This window comes from Asterias amurensis, chromosome 8 (assembly GCF_032118995.1).
Source record: "Asterias amurensis chromosome 8, ASM3211899v1".
NCBI classification, from domain to species: Eukaryota; Metazoa; Echinodermata; class Asteroidea; order Forcipulatida; family Asteriidae; genus Asterias; species Asterias amurensis.
Window position 1 is genome coordinate 12,749,290 of NC_092655.1, and position 24,576 is coordinate 12,773,865.

General features: G+C 39.6%; 1 protein-coding gene across 1 annotated transcript; it reads right to left on the reverse strand.

Annotated features, from left to right (window-relative positions):
- Positions 1–80: 80 nt before the first annotated feature.
- Positions 81–24,441, reverse strand: LOC139941132 (uncharacterized). Its single transcript, XM_071937580.1, has 23 exons — positions 24,411–24,441; positions 23,113–23,323; positions 22,401–22,478; positions 20,364–20,551; positions 20,011–20,095; positions 19,294–19,392; positions 18,719–18,862; positions 16,455–16,529; positions 15,069–15,152; positions 13,631–13,791; positions 13,338–13,393; positions 12,795–12,943; positions 11,870–11,968; positions 10,698–10,839; positions 10,358–10,535; positions 9,634–9,723; positions 8,757–8,874; positions 7,959–8,156; positions 6,939–7,117; positions 6,029–6,085; positions 4,728–4,878; positions 3,276–3,366; positions 81–2,134 (listed from the first exon to the last, which is right to left on the reverse strand). Exons 2-23 carry the CDS (start codon positions 23,266–23,268, stop codon positions 1,980–1,982), a joined length of 2,733 nt encoding a protein of 910 aa, XP_071793681.1. The 5' UTR covers positions 23,269–23,323; positions 24,411–24,441; the 3' UTR covers positions 81–1,979.
- Between the last annotated feature and the right edge of the window lie 135 nt (positions 24,442–24,576).

Genomic DNA, 24,576 nt, shown 5'->3' on the forward strand with positions numbered 1-24,576 from the left:
CGCTTTCCCCTCACTAGCAGAACTATCTTTAGTTATGTGGATTCCAATTTGAGTTTCCATTTGTGACCAATTAAATCACTGTACCACACATTATTCAAAATCTAACGCACCAATGGTTCATTGGGTGTGTTCGTTTAGCTTCCCTTGGTCGACCCGGTCTGCCCCCGGTGCATTCGAATAGCTTTGACGTCATTCCAGGTGCTCACCCGGGTCAGCCCCCAGTGCCCTGCTTGGAGTGGGCCACTTGGGGGCTGGCCCCAGGTGCATGACGTCACTACAAGAGCGGTGAGTGGTCGTTCGTTTTGCTCTTGTCAAGGGCTCACCCGAGTGAGCACCGCAGGGTAGACCCAGGGAAGCTAATTGAACGCACCCATTGAAACATGCTTTGAGTATAGACCCCTAACATTATGATGTCACAAGCCCAAAACAGCCCTCTCACTGAGGTCAATGAAAAGTTATCATTGGCTGAGAGTGGTACACTGCGCAAACTCGTGTGCACGCTTCCATTGTTTGACATTAAAGACAACAGCCAATGCAAGGGGTCCATTCTGAATCAGGCCTTGCATTGCGATTAAGACACTGGACACTATTGGTAATTGCCAAAGACAAGTCTTCTCACTTGGTGTATCTCAACATATGCATAAAATAACAAACCTATGAAAATTAGAGCTCATAATTGGTCATCAAAGTTGCAAGATAAATAATGAAAGAAAAAACACCCTTGTCACACAAAGTTGTGTGCTTTCAGATGCTTGATTTCGAGACCTCCAATTCTAAACTTGAGGTCTCGAAATCAAATTCGTGGAAAATTACTTCTTTCTCGAAAACTAGGTCACTTCAGAGGGAGCCGTTTCTCACAATGTTTTAAACTATCAACCTCTCCCCATTACTCATTACCAAGTAAGGTTTTATGCTAATAATTAATTTGAGTAATTACCAATAGTGTCCACTGCCTTTAATGAAGGTGCACGTCTATTACATCCTCTGGTAAGGGGCATTTCTATGAGGAAAATTTAAAATTGTACTGGAACTTTGTAAAGGGCATTGTAAGAACAATGACCAAACAGCCCCCACTCACAAGCATCATTAGAAAACGCAGATTGCAGTGGTTTGGTCACCTCCAACGAATGGGAGCAAATCGCATCACTAAACAACTCCACAACTGGTCACCAACCCATGGGAAACGCAGACGAGGGTGCCCTAGGACAACATGGGAAAATGTAATCCAGAGGGACCTCTCCAGACTGGGCACGGGGTGGTCTGTGGAGGAGGCAGAAGTGGCAGCTCAAGACCGGTCTATTTGGAAGCATCTCACAAGTCAGGCAGCCGGTGCAGAAATGCATGATGCTAACCGATGATGATGATGATTGCAGCAAAAGCACAGAGCACCACTGCAATGGACCCTTTCCATGTAATATGTAAATTGCACATAGCGCGAGCGCACTTACATTTTGGTTGGCAAAAATGAGGGAACATCGCGCTGTTTTGTAGATGGCTAACGGCTGCATTGACGCAGATGCAATTTGCACCTCTGCTTGTAGTGCACAACTCTATGGCGTGTTACCAATAGGGTCTGTGAGCATGCGTCAATGTAATTAACATGGGACGTAAAGCCGTTGGTCCCATGTGTTATGTAATGCATGTAAAAGGACCCAGTGCACTTATCGAAAAGAGAAGGGGTTCCCCGGTGTTCCTGGTTGTGGCTGCTTAATGCGCCATAGAACCTTATAGACCCTTCTAGGGGCTACATAATTGGGTATCAGAATTCATCACTGCAATAACCTATCTTTCTGAAAGTTTGTATATACTCAGCGCCTTGAGTACCTTGTTTGATAGATATGTATGTACATATGCGCTACATGTATATAAGACTTCTATATCATTATTATTATTTTTATTATTATTTCATGAAAAGGGTCCATTGCAGTGGGTTATTTCGAGGTCTGCTTGAATGATTCGAGTGAAGCTGTATTCCCAACTTATTTTTTCTTGCCGCCTTTTTTCTTCTTCTTGACCCTGATTGGTTCTTCTTCTTCCTCATCCTCGTCGTAGTCTGGCTGTGTCTTGGCACTCTTTATCCTCTGGGTTAGATCCTTAGATAACCTCTTCACATCAGATAAATCACCTCCACCCTCTGCCACAAAAAACAAAATCATCACAAATTATTGGATTTTTTTTTAAGGGGAGGTATGGACCATGTGAACTTTGTTTACCATTAGTGTTACCTTGTACATTCTTTAGGTGTTCTGGCAGGCAATATACTGCACAGGTCCAAGGAAAAGTTGACATTTTGTGTCATTATTTCCACATAAATCCAAGAATTATGAAAGTAAAAGATGGACAAGTTTTGAGATGTGCCGCCCCCTTTCATCATATCAACAGTTGATAAGAACTAGACAGTGCAATCTCCATAAAATATAAGATTGTATGATTTCTTCCATTGAGCTGTGTACAAATCATGCCTACAGGAAGTCCACGCAGGCTCTTTTGTAAACATGCGATGTCACAGGTCACATCCTCTATAGGTTTGGTATCCCTCTTCAACATTATTAATTAATTAGTTTTCAATCCCCAAGATTATAGACAGCAAAAAGGTCAAGAAATTTGAAATGCACAGTGGACATCATTTCAGCAAGCAATTCTTTTGATACAGACTTTGACCAATGATATAACAACATATTTGCTTGCTTAAATGACACCCATGTGTATTTCACCATCAAACGAAAAATTAAGCTCCAGTTCCCCATCTTGCGCTTTCGGTGCTCAGTAATCTTTGGGTTTCCCCGGTAGGACTACATTCCTCCCATCTCTAAACTTGAGATTTCGTCAACATCTTCAGGCCAAAAATATAACAAAAGATATAAAAAGTAACATTAGTGTTTACTCTTAAAGACACTGGACACCTTCGGTAATTGTCAAAGACCAGTCTTCTCACTTGGTGTATCTCAACATATGCACAAAGTAACAAACCTGTGAAAATCGGAGCTCAATTGGTGGTCGAAGTTGCAAGATAACTACAAAAGCAAAAACAGCCTTGTCACACGAAGTTGTGTGCTTTCAGATGCTTGATTACGAGACCTCAAAATCTAATTCTGAGATCTTGAAATCAAATTCTTCTTTCTCAAAAACTAGGTCACTTCAGAAGGAGCCGCTTCTCACAATGTTTTATACTATCAACCTCTCCCCATTCTCATTACCAAGTAAGGTTTTATGCTAATAATTAGTTTGAGTAATTACCAATAGTGTTCACTGCCTTTAATCTCAAGTATACGTACCTGTAACGGCCGAGTTGACCATGTCTTTCAAATCTTCTTTGCTCATTTGACTGACGGCAGCAAGTTGACTCATGAAGTTCTTCTCTTGTTCCTAGCAGAGTAAATAAATATCAGGGTGTTAAATCCTCTGACTACAAATAAGAGCAAGTTCGAGTGTGCACAATGGTTAACTAAAGGTTGACCATTTTGACTCGAACCCAGACTGGTCGACCATTGGTTGACTACTGTGGTCGACCATTTGGAACCAGCCTCGAGCCCATGGTTTCTTCACATGTTCCATTCTAACATGTGTTAAGCGCAGAGGGGAACCAGTGACACTTTAGCGAAAAGGCAGAAGGTTGGCTAGACTTCCAAATGAGTCGTTCGGGTGAGTACGTCACTGCGCATGTGCGTTGCTAGTCTGTGGTCGACCACTGGTGGACTAAATGTGCGCACTCGAACTTGCTCTAAATGAACCAGACTATGATGATGCAAGTTTTCTCTGAAATCACCTTCTATTGTAATGTACAAATAGAGCCGCTTATGACCCGATTCCATTTCAAATAAATCATGTTTTTACACAGTCACCCTAAACTGCATACAGTTATAGAAGAAGAATGAGAGGACCACAACCTCGTTCCCAGGGGTGATCGATCTCACCGCGCCATTTTTTCCCAGCATGCCTTGCTCGATCATAACCCCTGGAATTGGCAAATTTAAATGTGCTATATGCTAGCACATTTAAATGAGCCATGAATGAGCGTATATCTTTTCTATGCACGCATGTCTTTCGTCTCAAAGAATGTTTATGTTTTTGTTTTAAAAGAAACCATATTTGTGTCATAAAAAACGCAGGCGTAATCAACATGCAAATATCTTAAAACTACGCGCGCACGCACTTGACATCTAATGCATAACCCACTTCCTGAGCCAATCAGCGTTGTTTCCCAGTACATCCCTCCCAGGGGTTAATGACGAGAGGTATCAATACGGCGCGCTGCCGATGGAAGCGATGCTTTTGTGCATTACCATACTTGGTAGAGTGGATCTGTCAGGGGCATAGTTAAAATGTCCAAGATTCTAGCACATTTTTATTAACCAGTTGCAGGAGTTATGAGCGACAAATTGTTCAGTATTTTCTTAACTTGCTTGATATCTTTAACCTCTGTGAAGTGCCTCGGGACCATTATTTTTATAAAAGCGTGTTTGTTCTTCTTATTATTATAAGGATATGCTTGGAAAAATGGTGCAGTGGAATCGATCTCATCTAAGAACGAAGTTGCTGTCTGCCCATGGGAGTCACGTGCATGTAAAGATATGGTGCATGTCTATTAATGCGCACAATATTTAAAAATGTACTCATATTGCACAGTAACACACTGCCAATGTGACTCCCTTAAAGGTGCAACCAGGATTTATCATGAGTGATAACGCCAGGTGAATTTGGTCAATACTTGAATCTCCTTCCCATACCTCAAGTTCTTGGACCATAGCTCGTTCCAGTTCCTGATTGAGTTCTTCTTTCTGCTCAGCTAGCTCTCGTTTCATCTCTAGTTCTAGCTTACTGATAGCTTGCTTGTGTCTGGTTGTCAGAAGCATCTGATTCATGATACCCAGTGCAGACCTGTGAAGATGGTTTCAAGACAAAGCGTTGGTTGAAATTAACAGACGTCTATTCCAAAGTAAATTAATATTGGTACTTGAGATAAAATGAGTCGGGCTCTGTGAATTTAAGTCACAGGGGTGGGGGGGGGGAGCACAATAAACTTTTAAAGACTCAATTGGTCATCATACTTGCAAGAGAATAATAATTTAAAAAAACACCCTTGTAGCACAAATAATTTGTGTGCTTGCAGGTGCGTAAAAAAAGGCTACTAATATCTTGAGTGAGAATTACCTCTTTCTCAAAAAACTACTTCCGAGGGAGCCATTTGTCACAGTTGTTCTATACTGCCAACAACACCTCTCAATTGCTCATTACCAAGTATAAAGTTTTTATGCTAACAATGATTTTGAATAATTAGCAATAGTGTCCAGTGCCTTTCACAATAAAATTCCTACATTATTGTCTTTCATGTCTTTCCACCCCAGAAGCTTTCCACGTCTTATGTTGTTTTTAGATGGTTATATTTCAATAGAGAGGGAAACTTACTGTGCCACTCTGAAGATGTGTGCAATCATCATGCAGTTGGTGTTATATGAGATGAGATGGTGCATAAACAAACCACGTGCAACAACACAAAGAAAAGGGTGAACAAATAGATGTGGTTAAAATCATGCAAACATAGTAAGAAACTATTTGGCTATATTTTACTAACTGTTTTAGGGTCATGTCAGACGAGGCAATTTACAGCCAACCAGTTCCATGCAATCTCCAAGTTCACATTTGAATGTTCTCATAATTATATTAGGAATCGTAAGACATTGTAATGACAAAGCCATTGTTATGACAAATGACAAAGCCGATATAAACTGTTGCCCAGGTTGTATACTCAAGGGAAGCTGAAAAACATTAAAAGGGATGTTATTGGCCCTATGACCAGGGCACTAATGTAAAGCGTATTGATACGGTTATTGTAAAATGTGCTACACGTATATAAGAATTTGTTATTATTATTTATTATTTATTGTTCGAAAAATACCGAAGTGGTCTAGAAGGAGCATGCACTAAAGTTGGTTGCCTCCAAGTTGCCTTGTGACGTCACATGCACGCCTATTGAAAGTGTTGGCCAAGAAAAATAAATACAATCATGTAGTTTTTTAAGCTCACTTACGCTGATTGCCTTCTGGTAATTTCTTTCTTCTCTTCTTCAAGCTGAGAGACGAAAGTCCTGGAAGAATAAACATCAACATTCTTAAATACTGGAAGATCAGTCCAAACAATTCTTAAACTGAAACTGATGAATGAAATATAGCGGCAGCATTCCGAGTAGAAAAATACAAAAAAAGCAGAGAAATATTTATTTTCCAAAGGGGGGTGCCGTAAGTCACTTTAAAAAAAATGTTTTTTTTATTTCTTTTAGCCGTGTCTTTTTCATTAAAATTAAAATGTGTGACAAGATGGTGAACTCTCACCTCCCCATTGAGTCATTGATGGTAAAGTTTGAAAAGTGTCACCTTTGACCTTCAACATTGGACACATTTGGGATGACGTATGTAAAAAAGGAATAAATATTATCAGCTGAAACTTGATTCATGTATTTCCAGGCAGATGATGAATTGACTTTGGCCGCCAGTTATTTGTTGCAAATTAGTTTTGGTGGCCAATCGAATACCAAGCTTCATGACTACTAGTTCAAGCTCACTGGTACTTGGCCATGTTATTTAATTTTTAGTTTGTTTTATGAAAGATCGCGTAATATCATGAGGCCACGGACGGCCACTCCGTGGTGAGGGCTACACATTAACAGATTTGAGCCACCGACCCAAATCAACTGCCACCAGGGGCATATTGCCACCTGCTCCTGGGGCTGAAACAGGGCTACCCAGGACAGGACGTAGGTATGGGGTATCATCATTATGGTTTATAGATGCAGGGGTGGATTTCACAAAGGTAGTCCTAACTTAGGACTAGTCCTAGGCAATGCTAAGAGATAGGACTGGTCCTAAGTTAGGACCAGTAACTCATCCTAACTTAGGACTACCTTTGTGAAACCCACCCCTGGAAAATTTATAATATCTCACTTTTCTTTGAGTAGTTTCTTGGCTTCATATTTGTCTTGCAACACTCTTGCCTGACGCTGTCGAGCTTCTTGTAACTTCTCCTGTACCTCATCTATCTCTCTCAGATGTTTCTTAATGATACGGTCTGTTTGGTGCTCCGAGACGGCTTGGTTTGTTGACACTGAATCCACAATTTGCTCCTAATAAATATACGATAAAAGGAAGCTTGAATCTAAGGGCCCGATTTGTGAAGCCACTTAATGGCAGTGGACACTGTTGGCAATTGTCAAAGACGAGCCTTCACATTTAGTGTATCTCAACATATGCATAAAATAACAAACCTGTGAAAATTTGAGCTCAATCGGTCATCAAACTTGCAAGATAATAATGAAAGAAAAAAACACCCCTATCACACGAAGTTGTGTGCGACTAGATGGTTGATTTCGAGACCTCAAGTTCTAAATCTGAGGTCCCGAAATCCAATTTGTGGAAAATTACTTCTTTCTCAAAAACTATGGCACTTCAGAGGGAGCCGTTTGTCACAGTGTTTTATACCATCAACCTCTCCCCATTACTCGTTACCAAGAAAGGTTTTATGCTAACAATTATTTTGAGTAATTACCAATAGTGTCAACTGCCTTTAAGCAGAATAAATAGCTGAAGAGGATCAGAGCATACTAATCGAAACGTTGACAGAGTCTTCTCAGAAACAACCTGACTCAAAAGAGATTTACACATGGTGCTTACCACAAACCTCAACTGACACCAAAGTTATGCTTAACAAAATAAGCTTACCAGCCAAGATGCCATGTCACATGTACAATCTGTGACTGGTTTCCTGCTTATTTTGTTACAGCATTCGAATATCGAGGGGAGCAAATACAAAATGTCCACCTGAAAGAAGCCATGTTTCATTTGTTCTGCTTTGTCTCATAATTCTTTATACATGTAGCTCATAAAACGCGGATAAATATTTACGTGTGCCAACAAATAACTCATTTGAATGTAGCTTGATCGCATCACATTTGTATATGATCTTACCTGCAGATCCTTGATAGCTTTATCCTGTTTCTTAATGATGTTTTTCCTCCTGGCCTGACCGACTTGGAGCTTGCCGATGAGGACACCAAGCTGAGCGTCTTGAGCTTTTAGAGCTTCCTTTATCTCTAGAGCTAGACGGGATCGCAGATCTGACTTAGCCTGCTCAATGGATTTCATTTCGGTGGCTACTTCCTGGGCCTAAAAAACACAGAAACAAAGAGGGTTCCTTTTCACTATTGTTAAACATCTTGTAAAGCATTACATGGTGCTATCAGAATTAGGTCTCATAATAATCAAACGTAGTCCCACATCTGGCAGGAAAACACTGTATGTTACAGCGCCAGGAGTGTCACTGGGTGACGGGACATAATAATAATAATAATAATAATAATAATAATATTTAAAATTTATATTGCGCCCCTTACAAAATGATCAGAGGCGCAAAACACTTAAAAAAGCACAGAGTGGAAGAAAAAGACAAAGAAAAAGGACTGGTCACCAGGCCAGTGCCTAAACAAAAGTATGCAGATATGTCTGTCCCGCCAACAGAGAACTAATTAATTACTTACATAGGCCTATCTCTGCTGGCATCGGTAATGTTTTGACCTTTTCAGGAGACAGACGCCTCTAAGCCTATCTATGCTAAAATTCTAAACTAACTGGCAAGGTGACCATAGAAGAAGACATGTGCGTTATATAAGAAGCCACAATTATTATTATTATTATTATTATTATTATTACGATGTACACACACAAAACTTTTAAGCATTTTAGAGTCTACTGCATCCTTGTACTCACGTGTTGTTCTTTAAGACGTGAAGCTTGTTTCTCAGACCCGGCTGATTCCAGCTCTTCCTCCTGTTTCTTCTTCAGGGCTTCCAGGCGCTCTCTTCGATGAGCCAACTTGGCTTCAAAACTTCAAACGAAAATCATGAAAATTCTTGGTAACAAAAAAAGGGCGACAATTTTTCATCCCACAAAAATCACAATTCTAATAAGGAAATCTCTTCCCTGCAATGCAGCTAGTCCGTATACCTGACGTTTTCAACACTGTGTTTTTGTACATCTTGTAAAATTCAGGCAAAACTGTGGGTCGACTGTATTGTATGTTATTGTGTTGTACATGTTGTAGTTCAACTTAATTTGTAAAGGGAACATTATTTTGATTTTACAGGACTCGGGAAAGTACTGAGTATACAGTGCTAACACACACCGATGTATGGGTAAAGAAAACAAAAATTAATATTCTTTATCCCCGATGCAAATTTAACATCTATTGTACCCGCTGCCAAAACATAGGATTCGAACTGCCTCTAGCTGCCGGGCAACCTCGGTAGTCTAGTTGATAAGACACTGCTCTGGATTTGCAAGGGTCGTGGGTTCGAATCCCACCCGAGTAACAACGTGCCTGTGATATTTGTTAACAGGACTCGGGAAAGTACACAGTATACAGTATACAGTTCTAACACACATCTGTGTATGGGTAAACAAAATAATAATAATAACATTATTTTGATTAAAAGTTATTCAAAGTCCAGATACTTACAGCTTCTGATGTTTCATTTTAGTATACAGTATACAGTATACAGTTCTAACACACATCTGTGTATGGGTAAACAAAATAATAATAATAACATTATTTTGATTAAAAGTTATTCAAAGTCCAGATACTTACAGCTTCTGATGTTTCATTTTAGTCATCTGCAACTGGTTGTTGACTGTTATGGTGTTCTGCTCATGTTGAAGCAAAATTTGTCTCCGTGCTCTAAAAACAAAACCAATTAAATACAAAAACTATCAACATATGGGTATATATTCTCCTGAAGACGATAAGAGCATACTGATCGTAACAAAAAGATCTGGAACATGTTTACCTGGAATCAACCATGACCAGTACAGCATCTATTCATATTTAAATTTATATTTTTACATAGTTTTTAACGATTCCTGTAAGTGGCGGCTTTCCGCTGTTGGATGTCAATAAATAAATCTGTTTAACCCTTTGGAGACCATAGTGGCTGCAGGCTGTTTGTACCGAAATGCCTAGACCGGGCGTAAATGGCTGCAGTATTTGAATTTTTTTTGCAGAAACAATGGGATCAAAGAAAATATTTTGGACTAAATTGACATTTTCCAATGTAAACATGTAGAATCTACAACTCAAAAACAAAACCATGTATTTCTGTTTCTTATCCATTTTCCTGATATTTCACCTGAAAATAGCGGTGAAAAGAAATCACAAACTTAGCAATGTCTGAGCGTATGGTAATGATTATACAGATATTAATAATTGACACAATGGCTCATACATATTGTGTTTTGCTCAATTTGTCCAAGTATAAGCATTGTAGCAAGTGTCCTATTTTTAGTTTTACTGTTGGGTGGGAATAGAGTCTTACTCTTCATCTAAGCCACTCTGAGTATCCAGTAGCCGGCTAACAGTCTTAGCCTGTTGCTCGGCTAGCTGCTTCTCCTCAGCCTCCTCTCGCTGTTTCTGCTCTTCCCATAATGCTTTGCGTTGCGCAAGCCGTTCCCGAATCTCGCCTTGCTGCTCTTGCTTCAATTCGTCTTGCTTCTCTGATATAGGGAAAAGTTTAAGCGTGTTAACAAAATTATCAAGTAACAGCCTAAAGGGTTTTGATACTGTGAAATTGTTTTACTCGAGCATCACTGAGCGACAGATATGAGCGCTATATAAGAAGCCACTACTATTTTATTTTGTATTAAAGAAATACTTACCTTCAAATGCTTTGACATTAGCTGAATGTCTCCTCATAATCCTGTTGGCTTCTTTTTCCGATAATCTTGCCCTCTCAGCCATGATCTCAAACAACGATTCCTCTTGCTTGGTAATAGACTCCTGGCGGCTTTGCTCCAGTTGCTATGATCATTCAATTATCAAGAAATAATACTAAGTAAGTAACATCAATTTCAGACAAGAGCTCGGCTAAACCAAATTCTGAATTAAAGACATTGGACACTATTAGTAATTGTCAAAGACCAGTCTTCTCACTTGGTGTATCTCAACATATGCATAAAATAACAAACCTGTGAAAATTTGAGCTCGATTGGTCATCGGAGTTGATAGATAACTATGAAAGAAAAAAAAAACCCTTGTCACACGACGTTGTGTGCTTTCAGATGCTTGATTTCAAGACCTAAAATTCTAAATCTGAGGTCTCAAAATCAAATTCGTGGAAAATTACTTCTTTCTCGAAAACTACGTCACTTCAGAGGGAGCCGTTTCTCACAATGTTTTATACTATCAACCTCTCCCCATTACTCATTACCAAGTAAGGTTTTATGCTGATAATTGTTTTGAGTAACTACCAATAGTGTCCACTGCCTTTAAGTGTATGACAAGTTCAACATCTGAAACAGTTGGGAGCTACTGGACATGCAAGAAGTTGAAAGATCGAATGTTGCAGTTGTTTGAAACGACTGTGGAGTGCCCTGGTTTCAGACATCGTTCTTGTCATGTAAATGTTATAATAAATTTGCTCGTCTGAAACCAACATTTATTTATCATCTATTTGGCTCTGCTTGACTCTGGCATGCCTGAATTAAACAGGTGTTAAATATTCGGTGACACCATGTAAAAACCTCTTTTGTGAGTAGTGGTGGCTCTGAGAAGAGCCGGTTGTTCTGCTCAATGTTTTCAGTGTGCTCTGACCTTCTTCTGGAGAATAAATACTTCTTAACCCTTAAGACTTGTTATAGGCCACTCATTTCTGTATAATCGTCATCATATGCCCACACATTGATTCTTGTTTTTTGGTCCCCGTTATTTCCAGGAAAAATGTCAGGAAAATCGGCACAATATTTAAGTACCTCCATCATGGTAAAGGCTTGAGTAACAAAGAAAACACATAAGTAAAAATGGAAGGAGGGAATCAAAACAACATATTTACCTGTCTAAGTGTCAGCATATCCTCTGCTTCCCGATGGTCCAACTCTTCTAAGAGACTATTCCGCTTGTCTCGATGCTGCTCCAGAAGATTATGATGTGCCTGAATACAAAATAGGAAATTGCTTTCAAAGCATATTCTGGGAATAAAATCAGTACATGTACAGGTCCTCCTTTACATGCATTTATTAACCACTTCATGTGGGCTGACGTGTGTATTCGCCAAATGTCTGGAATGTCTTATGGAAGGGGATGGTTTATTCCGGTCAAAACAACTTCAGAGAGCCCTCTTTGTTGCCAACCAGACGTCTGATGGAAATAACCACCCGGACTTTCCATCGAGTAGCGTGCACATGCATGTACGTATTGTAGTATGCTTTGTTTTACTCGTACAAAGAAGGACCAAAGTAGCTCTGATTTAATCAACCAATTGCCAATGCACAGTCTAAACATTGGGCAAGTTTAAAGGGCATAATAATAAGAATATCAAAGTTTGTTCATCTTCCAAACAAGGTACTCAAGGCACTGAGTATATACAAACTTTCAGAAAGATAGGTAATTGCAGTGATGAATTCTGAGACCCAATTAGTTAGCACCTTATAAAGTTAACAAGGTGCTACGGCGCATACAGCAGTCACAGCAAGGAACACCGGGGCGAAACCCTCCTCTTTTCGATAAGTGCACTGGGTCCTTTTACATGGGTTACACAACACATGGGATCAATGGCTTTACGCCCCATCCGAAGAACGAACCAACGGTTAAGAGTCTTGCTTATAAGGACACAAGTGTCACGGCTGGGGATTCGAACCCACACTCTGCTGATCAGAAACACCAGAGTTTGAATAACCGCTCAATCACGACACTTCCATGACACTGGCATTGTATACTGCTAGAGTTAAGCATGAGTTCCATGCAATAAATCATTATACCTGTACAAAGTCCGTTATATTAACAGCCTTGGATGCAGCCACTTTAAGCTCTTCCATCTCCTCCTCTTGTCCTTTCTCCTGCTTCCGAAGTTTCTTCTCACGGAATTTACGCAACTTCTCACCAAGTTGGAGACTCTGACTAATTACATCTATAAAAAGACAAATCCAAAACTTTATTTCAATTGAATAATCGGCAGAGGTATTTAAACTTGCAGGTATACAATCATGTTCAGAATCCAATAATGTGGCTGATGTTGAGTGACTGCATGGTATTGGTCCGAAGACTGCACTAGTAAACTGATTATGCCTTTCATGGGGTGCAGGCATACCACCATAACCAGAATTGAGAGGTTTGAGTGTTGAGTTAGAATATGGTGTTCTGGTTTTTTTGTTAAGTGATGAAGGATCTTAGTATTAACTAATCGAGGGAATTACAGCTATTTTTCAAGATTATTAATTTATTATTATTATTATTAAGTTGTTGCACTTTGATTGTTTTTTTTCCGACTCCGGGTTTATACATGAGTAAGGTCTTTTAGTTACCTGCTTGATGGTTCTCCTGTATCTGAGCCAAGTCTGCTTCATACTGTTTCATTATACTGAAAAAAATAAAGTAAATATTGATTTATTATCATAAGTAACGTTCAATTTGACTGTTGAGATTTTACAATACAAAATGTGAGAAAGATTTGAAACTTAGTTCAACATAATTTATGGCTTTAAAAATTAACGGTGTAAGGGTAAAAACCTAAATTAATATTCTTTATCCCCTATGTATAGTATCTATTATGTCGTTGCGGTAGCAATTAATATACAAATTATTTCACATTAGTTACCTATCTCTCTGTTCCTCCAATAGCTGTTGATTATCAATCAATCCATCCATGACAGTTTGTACATCAGATACACGGGTCTGGATCCCCGTCTCTTCCCTTGTCTTTATTCCATTATACTGCAGGGCCAGCGCCCTGCGACGTTCGAGCCTCTGCTGCAATATCTAGAGGAGCATAACATATTAACAATTACATCAAGAATCTCTCTCTCTCTCTCTCTCTCTCTCTCTCTCTCTCTCTATTGACCCAATTCACCTACGACATCATCAGAATAATCTTGGATGTGTATATTTAGTTTGCGGTAACACCATGTGTGTATCTACTTGCCAGGTAGAGTTGTTCTTAGGGAACTGTCTTGCTTTGTTCTACTGCCGTGGAGTAGATAATCGGAGGTTCGGGAGACTTCTCAGTTCTGAAAAGAACTGTCCTGCTTTTTAACTATTACCAGGGCGGATGGTATAGAAATTAGACTGGACTACTACTTTAGCTTATAGGATCGTAATAACTGTACTGCCGCGGAGTCAGTTCTGAATTGGTCTCAACGTTTCGACTAGCTTGCTCTAGTCATCGTCAGTCTCCTGGAAACCCCATGATGTCACTGGCAACTACTTCTATCTAAGCTTTTCTCTCCCCTTATTTTCCTTCTGTGTTTAGGTGACCGTGTGATCTACTCAGAGACAGGTTCTTTGGTGTTTCTGTATTACCCCTTCTGATAGAATCAGATGATGTTAATGTATTTTAATGGATAGTTTTCACAACCCTCAAAATCTAACTACATTACTCTCTTGAGTTGAAACTTTCCTCTTCAAGCTTGGTTCATACTTCCTGCGAATGCGAATGCGAAGCGAATGTTGACGGCACAAATTCCAAACAAATAATTTGCAGCAGTTCAACTCTGCTAAACTCACTTGCGAATATCGCTGCGAAAGAGAGTTGTGAAGTCAAATTCGCGTTAAATTCGCTTCGCATTCACATGAAGTATGGACCAGGCTTTATTCTTCCACACAAGAAGTTATACAGCCCTGGGCTGCTGTTGTGCAATATCAACCTCTTCCCCCCCCCCTCCCCATTTATAACCCTGTGTGAAGAGAAGCAATAGCAAAGCATCTTGCTCAAGTGTTGTGACCAAGATTGGAACCCACTTAAATTCAATGCTCTTAACCGCTCGGCCATGGCACTGTCCCAACTCCTTCCCAAACACCCTTATACATGTTAAGCACAAACATTTGTTTGCTTATCCTGAAAATCACATGGAAATTTGGTTGGTAACCCTGTTTTTGTCAAGGAAGAAATGTCCTGCTAAGCAAACTCCTGTGCTTATTAGCTCTATGAAATTGGGCCCAGGATATGCACATGTGAGTACGCTGCGCATACTACAAGGGGTCTATGGAGCCTTGTGAAATAATCCTCCGTCTATCATCCGACGCAGATTCCAACTTACTGCTGCTTGTCTGGCTGCTTCCTCTCCAATCATTCTCTCAGATTCGGCCATATTCTCACTCAACTTCTCAAATAAAGCATCAATCTGCAAAACAAAATTCAATGAGTTTATTGATCAAGAATACAGGCCTGTATGCTTCGTTTTTGAAAGGGCAAAGGCACCAAGGCATTTCTCCTTGGTAAAGGGCACCCTATGAGGAAATTGTAAATTTGTACTGTAGCATTTCAAGGGCACCAGGGGGCCACGGAGGCAATCGCCATATTCTCACTCAACTTCTCAAATGAAGCATCAATCTGCAAAACAAAATTCATTGAGTTTATTGATCAAGAATCATGAATGGCCACCTAGGTGTTTGTTTGGCAACAAACAGAAACATAAATTTATAATTTAAAACAGGTTGCCTCCAATAACAGCAGCCGGCCTTTTCCCACAATGATCGCTTTACCCCAAGTCTGCCCGCTGTCTGCCCTGGCAAATGGGTTTCCCCTGGGAATAGAAACCCCTGCTCCGGAATAGAGGTGTGATAAAACTCTAGGGGATTCTTGAAACATACAACCGGAACCCTGTGGAATAGGGAACCAGTGTGAAAATCTGCTGGGGTATGATCGCTTTACCCCTAGTCTGCCCTCTGTCTGCCCTGGCAAATGGGTTTCCCCTGGGAATAGAAACCCCTGCTCCGGAATAGAGGTGTGATAAAACTCTAGGGGATTCTTGAAACATACAACCGGAACCCTGTGGAATAGGGAACCAGTGTGAAAATCTGCTGGGGTATGAGCGCTTTACCCCTAGTCTGCCCTCTGTCTGCCCTGGCAAATGGGTTTCCCCTGGGAATAGAAACCCCTGCACCGGAATAGAGGTGTGATAAAACTCTAGGGGATTCTTGAAACATACAACCAGAACCCTGTGGAATAGGGAACCAGTGTGAAAATCTGCTGGGGTAACCATGGGGGAAAAAAAGGCCCAATGGTCTCCCCAGGACTGTATACCACTGGGATAAGAATTACAAAGTGATAAAGGCTTAACACCCGTTTCAGACAGGCACGCCAGAATCGCACTGAATCAAATAAATTAGGAGCGACTCTAGGTCAACCCAAATAACTTTTTGTTTCAGACAGGCGAACATAATATTTACATTGGCTCAGCTCATGACTAGTTCGACGTCTGAAACCACATGAACCAAGGCACCCCACAGTCGCTCCAAACGACTGCAACAGTTGATCTATCAACTTCTAGTGCGTCCAGTCGCTCCTAACAAGTTTTTCATGTAGATAATTAGGAATTTGGTTCAGCGCGACTCTGGAGGGCCCGTCTAGAACGGGATAGCTTCGTAATGCAGTGGTTTGAAAGATCGACTGGATGAATGTAATAATTTGAAAAGTTATCTACCTCTTCCTCGCTGAGTTCAGTCTCCTTTGCCAGATCCTCCCTGATCTTTAGTTGATTCTCTTGGATAACATTTCCCTGAAGACATAAACGCACAAGTTATAACAAATCATGGATTACAAGAGCATAAGACCGGGTACACATTTGGTAATAACACCAAAAAAATAAAGATCATAAAAACTTACCACTGCAGCTTATGATATTTGTAGACGGTTTCGTTTATAAGGACTTGTGGTTTTAGAGAAAGGCACTCAAAAAATTTCCGTCGGAGAAATGTTTATGCATAAAACAACTCTCAGATTGTAAATTCCAAAAATTAATAATTTTTTTCTGCGTGGACATAACCGCTCCAGATTTTCACAACTTATTAATATTATTATTGGTTTATTAAAAACAATCAAACTTGGCAGCCAGAGGCTGAATTGCATTTAAAATTACAGGGCATAAGAAAATATATATATATACTATTTTTAAAATTACAGAAAAACATTACAAAATATATTTTTATTTATTTAAAGGGTCTATGTAACTTTTGTAGGACAAAAAAACACAATGTCCATAAATTTACACTAAACTTACACAGTTTGAAGATAATGATAGTAGAAAGCTTCCCTGAAAATATTACATGAAAATAATTCTCGTCTCATGAGACAAAAATTATTTAAATCATTTACAAACGTATTTTCATGACATTGTTTTACTCATTTCTCAAAAACTACAGCACCTCAGTAAGTAATATTTGAAGGGAAGCTTTCCACTATCATTATCTTCAAACCCTGTAAGTTTAATGTAAATCTATGGACATTTTGAAAAAATAAATCCTTTAAGTACAATTACAAAATACAAGATATACAAAGACTAAAATGCAAAAATACTTTCCACTAGGGAGGCATAACACACTTCTTGCTACAAGCTCTGTTAAGTGTTGCTTATTGGGTGCGTTCGTTTAGCTTCCCTGGGTCGACCCCGGTCAGCCCCGGTACGTTCGAATAGCTTTGACGGGGCTCCCCCGGGTCAGCCCCCATGCCCTGCTTGTGGAGTGGGTCACTTGGGTGTGACCTGAGGTGCATGCCGTCACCACGAGAGGGCGAGTTTGATCGTTCGATTAGCTCTTGTCAGGGGCTCACCTGAGTGAGCACTGTGGGGTCGACCCAGGGAAGCTTAACGAACGCACCCATTCTGAGTAACGCAGCATGCCTGGGTCACCAGTCACCTGTTATGACCTAAAACAGAATGTGGTTGTTTTTAATCTGTCCGAATGCGCTAAAAGATAAACCCAAAGTGGTTAAGCATTAAACCAACTTTCACCAACCAATTTCGATTTTAACCTGGTTCGGTCATGTTTTAAGAGCATTCAGACACACACAATTAAAACAGAATGAGTTAAAACTACTTAAAACTGCTGTTTTTGAACGACCTCATAAATAATTCTTTAACAATATGTTAACCATTTAGTAAACAGAGAAACATATGCTGAATAATAAAACAATATGATAAAAGAGTTAAAGGAACACGTTGCCTTGGATCGGTCGAGTTGTTCTATGAAAAGCATTTGTAACTGTTTGTTATAAAATGCATATGGTTAGAAAGATGTTTTAAAAGTAGAATACAATGATCTACACAAATTTGCCTCGAAATTGGTTTTCCTTTTACTTTGCTAACTAAAACGGTCGACCATAAGTGGCTGACCGTGTTAGTCGACAAGGTAGAAAGAAAACCACGCAATTTTGAGTGATACTTGTGTGGATCATTATATTCTACTTGTAAAATATCTTTCTAATCATATGCATTTTATATCAAACGGTTGCAAACGCTTTTCAAAGACCAACTCGACCGATCCACGGCAACGTGTTCCTTTAAAGGCAGTGGACACTATTGGTAATTACTCAAAATAATTATCAGCATAAAACCTTTCTTGGTGACATGTAATGGGGAGAGGTTGGTGGTATAAAACATTGTGAGAAACGGCTCCCTCTGAAGTGCCATTGTTTTGGAGAAAGAAGTAATTTTCCACGAATTTGATTTCGAGATCTCAAGTTTAGAACTTGAGGTCTCAAAATCAACCATCTAAACGCACACAACTTCGTGTGACAAGGGTGTTTTCTTCTTTCATTATTATCTCGCAACTTTGATGACCGATTGAGCTCAAATCTTCACAGGTTTGTTATTTTATGCATATGTTGAGATACACCAACTGTGAAGGCTAGTCTTTGACAATTACCAATAGTGTCCACTGCCTTTAATAATGTATGTTTTGCAACGCTCACCATCCTACGGCTGAATGCCGGTCTAGTCTTTTCTAATGCCTCCTCCATAGATAGTGGGTCCTTAGCTATGTCTGATCCCTGCCTCATTTCATCCTCTACTGCAGCTTGTTCTGATGCAATAGCCTGCATAGAGTCCTCCACAGACTAAAACATTCAAAAGAGAAAAACGGTTAACGGAAATTGGTACACTTTGGTAATCCTTTTACAAAATTAACGACAATTCAAACTTTTGGTCAGAAGCAGCCTACAGCAGTTTTTTATAGAATAAAGGATTGTGAAAAAACTTTTCGCTTTGAACTAATGTGGTTGTGTAACTTGATCAGTTTTGATCCCCCAGAATTTGAATAAGAGAATGTGAATTCTGACTACGGATTATTCTTCTTGCGTGGACATATTCACTCCAGATTTTCAGTAAAAAAAAAGTATTAAAAAAAATCATTTATTTTGTGCACATGAATATTATGTATACTTACTCCAAACAAACGCAGAGGCAATACGTCTTCTCTAATACAACCATATTTCTACACATACTGCGCAAATAGGGTGAACAGAAATATATTTTTCTTGTTACCTACCTGGGTGTATTTGTCAATAAATTGATCAGCATATTCCTCATCTAATCTCTCCTTAGCAACAAACTTGGAGAGAATAATCTTTAAAAGTTGCAGAAACACCTGAAAAAAAGATAGAAAAAAAAAAATGAATACCCGGAATAAATTTGCGGGGAACCAGCTGCTACTTCAACAGTGTTAATAAATACAGAACTCACTGGTGTCCTGATCTTGATTTGGGGGATCTGTGCCGACTGCTTATAAATATTGCTAAGCATGGCCTAAGTTTATAGGGTTCTTTTCAAAATGTAGGAAATCTACGGCAAATTTTTCCCACCTTTATCTACACCATCTAATAAACTGGTGTGGCACCTGCTGCTTAGAATTCGCACTGCCTCTAGCCATTGGGTTAGCTTGGTGGTCTAGTGGTAAGAAATCTGCTCTAGCAATTCTGTAGGTTGAGGGTTCGAATGCTTGGTGGTTTAGTGGTCCAAGTGTTAGCCAGAGGGGTGTCTGGGTGTCTTTGGGACACCCTGTTTTAAATTTGAACACCCTGTTTTATCCGTCAATATTACATGTAAAAGTATTGTAAGTGAACAATTTGGACACCCAGATTCTAAATTTCCAGCAAATTTGGACACCCTGTTACAAAATCCTGGCTAAAACCATGAAAACCTTGTAAAAGTGGTAAGACATCTGCTCTAGCAATGCAAAGGTTGTGGGTTCAAATCTTATTCTTACTGATGTTTTCTCCTGAAGAAGCTGGTCTTCAAGTTTCTGTGTCTCTCTGAAATCCTGTAAACTCAGCTCTGTCTGCATCTTAGACCTGAAAATTATCATCAAATAAATCTCATATATCAGAAGTACTGTAGATACAATGTATGCAGAAAATAGGCCTGGCGTAATTTTACTACAGAAGAAATCTTTTTGAAATCTTTTAAAAACTCAAAGGTTTTGCCTGGCGGTATGCGCGCGAATCATGTTATGGTTTTCGAGTGACGTCAGAGGTCACATCGTCTATACAATTATGTCTATTATAACTATAAAAATGTCTTATTTTTAATTGTACTATTTTTCTGAAGAATAAAACTTACCCTGAGGGTTTAGTGAGAGCAGAGATGAGAAATGAATTCAAGTCTTTCTCTTCTTGTTTCTCGGCATCATAGCTCTCAATAGTCACTTGGCTGTCGACAGCTCTTCCACTCACGCTGCTGGACTTCCGTTTCTGTCCGCTAGACGAGGGTGACTCCTCATTCACATGGTAAATGTCCGTCAATGGAACCTTCCAAACAAACAGTAGTAAAAGTGTAATAATGTTAAACTTCGCATCCCCTTAAGGTGATCCCCTGGCTGCCGCTTCCCAGGTTGTATCGTAATTTGGGTGTGATCCCTGGTTAACCGCAGTTAACGGTTGTATGGGCTTCTGACTGGCACTCCGAACAAAGATATTGACAAAATAGGGTACACTGCCAATATAGGGCTAGATAGCTCAGTTGGTAGAGCGCCGGCACGTTAATCCGGAGGTCGTTGGTTCGAATCCCACTCTAGTCAATTCTTTGTTCAACCCCAAAAATGTTAAACTTGATCACAACACCAGGCCCCAATTTCATGGCTCTGCTTACTGTAAGCAAAGAATCGGCGCTTACGGATAGCAGGGAATTCTGTGCTTACAGCAAGCGTATTTCATGGGTTAGCGGCGAATTTTGGCTTCTGCGCGTGCATACTCCCTGCTACTAGGCATTCTGCGCTTACAAGGCTAGCGCAGAAATTCGGCGCTTGCAAGTAAGCGGGGAATCGTGATCGTAAGCGCAGAATTCGGCGGTAAGCAGAGCCATGAAATTGGGCCCAGGGCATGAATATACCCTCTGGACCATCAGCCAGAGGCCAGTGATTTCAATGTCGGGCCAGTAAACTCAAAACAGGACAAGTCAGGTGGTCTTAGTTTTGTTCAATTCAACACCTTTGTCTCAAAAAAATGATGTCAAATGTTAAGATTGAGGCTCATAAATACCTGTCAATCCTAATGAGATCACAGCACCCATGAAGCAGAAGAGATAAATATTCTCTCTCAATACCGTTTGTTCAAATGTTACAGTTTTGATGATAAAACTGTGTTCTAATTTTGATTCTGGTCTCTCCTTATTTTGATTCTGGTTCTGTAAAATAAAATCCCGGTCCAGTAAAGATTTCTAAGCTACAAGTCCTGCGGTCTCGTGGATTTCCTGCGGTCTTAATAATAATAATAATAATAACCCGTTTTTATATAGCGCTTTTCACACCCGGAGGGCGTCCCAAAGCGCTTCACATTATTACCCCTGGTCACTGGGCCTTAAATCACTCCTAATAAACCATCTCAGCTCCCTGGTGGGGAGTATACAAGAACCATCTCAAGAACCATCTCTGCCCTCACAGGTACCCATTTACCCCTGGGTGGAGAGAAGCAATTATAGTTAAGTGTCTTGCTCAGGGACACAAGTGTCACAACCGGGATTCGAACCCACTCTGCTGAACAGAAGCACCAGAGCTTGAGTTCGGTGTTCTCATCCACTCGGCCACGACACCCTTGTGAAAATGGCCTTGCCTTTCAAAGATGAAATTCCAGGCCTGAAGAAGAATAAATGTTTTACCAGGTCTTCTGAAGCAAGACGATAAAAGTGGCAGTCCTCAAGTCGACAGTAAAACTACTTTGTATCAATCTGTAACTTATATAGGATTTGAGGCATTGCATGGTGAGGTATCAATATATTTGGTTTGCCGTAACACCATGTGTGTACTACTTGCCAGGTAGAGTTTGTTCTTAGAGAACTGTTTTTCTTTATTCTAGTCTCCTGGCCATGACTAGAGGCAAGCTAGTCGAAACTTTGAGACCAATTTAAAACTGACTCCGCGGTAGTACAGTTAATTACGATCCTATAAAAGCTAAAGTAGTAGTCCAGTCTATTTTCTATACCATTCGCCTGGGCTAAAGTTAAAAAGCTGACAGTTCTTTTCAGAACTAAGAAGTCTCCCGAACACCCGAACAATCTACTCTGTGGTAGTAGTAAAGAAAGACAGTTCTCTAAGAACAAACTCTACCTTGCAAGTAGATACACACATGGTGTTACCGCAAACCAATTAAATCTGTAACTTACTTCATCAGCCGGTAGATATGAGACTCGTTTTTCATACATTCCACTGTTAGTCCAATCATGTTTCTCTGCCTTCTGGATCTGATACATTGTGACGAGGATAAAATATAGAAAATAGAGTAAATCATGCGATTTCTTCATTTTAATTAATTTGGGGTTGAACTAAGAAATATTGACTAGAGAGGCCCAGAATTTGAACCGTTGTCACACGAAGTTGTGTGCTTTTAGATGCTTGATTTCGGTATCTCAAAATCTAATTCTGAGGTCTCGAAATCAAATTCGTGGAAAACCACTTCTTTCTTGAAAACTACGTCACTTCAGAGGGAGCCGTTTCTCACAATGTTTTATAATGAACTATCAGCAGCTCTCCATTGCTGATCATTACCAAGTAAGTTTTATGCTTATCATTATTTGAGTAATTACCAATAGGTGTAGTGTCCACTGCATTTAAATATGTCTAGCTTTTAAATGCATTGACACAAATTATATCAAACATTGCTATTGGTGTCTTTAAAAGTAGTTATGTGAATTTGACAGATAAAACCTGAACAAAAACATTTTGTGAATTTGTAACCCCTGAAATGTGAGACCCCCTAAAAAGTATTTTTAAAATTATTCTTTTGACAGTGGCCCATTGAAAATCATCAGGAGGTGACATCATGAAGTATTTGTTTTTGTTATTATCATAATCATCAACTACAAAAATCATTCTTACTCTGTCTTTTGCAAGTTCCTGGAAGAAACATTTTGCAAAGATGATCGCAATTACGATTCCAACAAGAAGACCAAATATAACAGCAAGAGAAACTTCCACTGGATCTACGGCCCAGAAGCTTGCAGAGAACACAACATCCGCATCAACACAAGACATCTTCAATTCTCAATCAGCACGATAATCCCTTAGAATAGATTTGTTTCAGTCATATCTGAAAGAAAATGTTTAAATAAAACAAGCGTTACCTATAGTCTTTAAAGCATCATGACTATGTACAAAAGAATTGGGACACAGTCGGCTCGATATAAATAAAGCGCACCCTTTAGAAGAGGTTCTGCTAAATAAAGAACAAAGATAATGACAAAATAGGGACACCGCCAATATAGGGCTAGATAGCTCAGTTGGAAGAGCGCCGGCACGTTAATCCGGCGGTCGTTGGTTCGATTCCCACTCTAGTCAATTCTTTGTTCAACACCAAAAATCATGTAAAAATTTACCCAGTCAGTTTCCCTTGTGGTTAATATATAAATAAAGAATACATTCTGAAGTCCCAAATCTCATTTCTGCTTTGTGTTTCTTTGTTTTACTGTCCTCTTGTCTTGTAACACTGAACATTTCTGTTAAAAAGAGGAATTTGGCCGGTTCCGGTGGTCTTGTTCTAACGAGAGTCGTCTGTAATCAATTCATAAGTAAGGTAGTGGATCCCTAGACCCAGTAACTTGGTCTGTACTCCTTTTTTTGAAATTTTGTCATTATCGGTCATACTTGTACGACCAATATGCCATGATTATGAGATAGATTGGTGAAAGAGATATCCCTTTGAGGAAGTTTGCCGAGTACCCATGATGGGAAGATCATTCAAACAAACAAACGAACAGGTTTAGCGGGAGTTTTTGGAATGCTTAAACAGCTACTACTAGCCCAGAAATTCAGCGCTTGCTTGTAAGCAGAATGGTGATCGACCATGAAATTGGGTCCAGATTTGCTTGTCATCGCACCATCAAACAGCCCGCAATGCTGCATCGGTCATGTTGGTAAGTAACCGTTTAGGCATAACTCAATACATGTAATTTTTGTAACAAATTGAAAATAACATTTTGCCAAAAAATACACAAAATTATAATTATAAATCATTAAAATCATGATAAATGTAATTCAAAAATTTAAACTATTAAAAATCACACTTTCATTTCCATCAACCATGCTTTAGCTTTACTTTGTCATGTTACTCATCTAAGTTTTAAATATTAGTTTTGTGCGAACATTAAAACGATTAAAATAAAAACAACAATTCTTACACAATGATAACCGCCCTCGTCCATGTCCGACTCTGTAATGAATTTATTATGACAATAGTGAACGAATCTTTGAATTGAGTCAACAATCGTCACTCCCATTAGGGGCGTGGCCTAGCCCTGGCTGTCTAAGAAAGGTCCTATACAAATAACATTTGCTAAAAGGGCG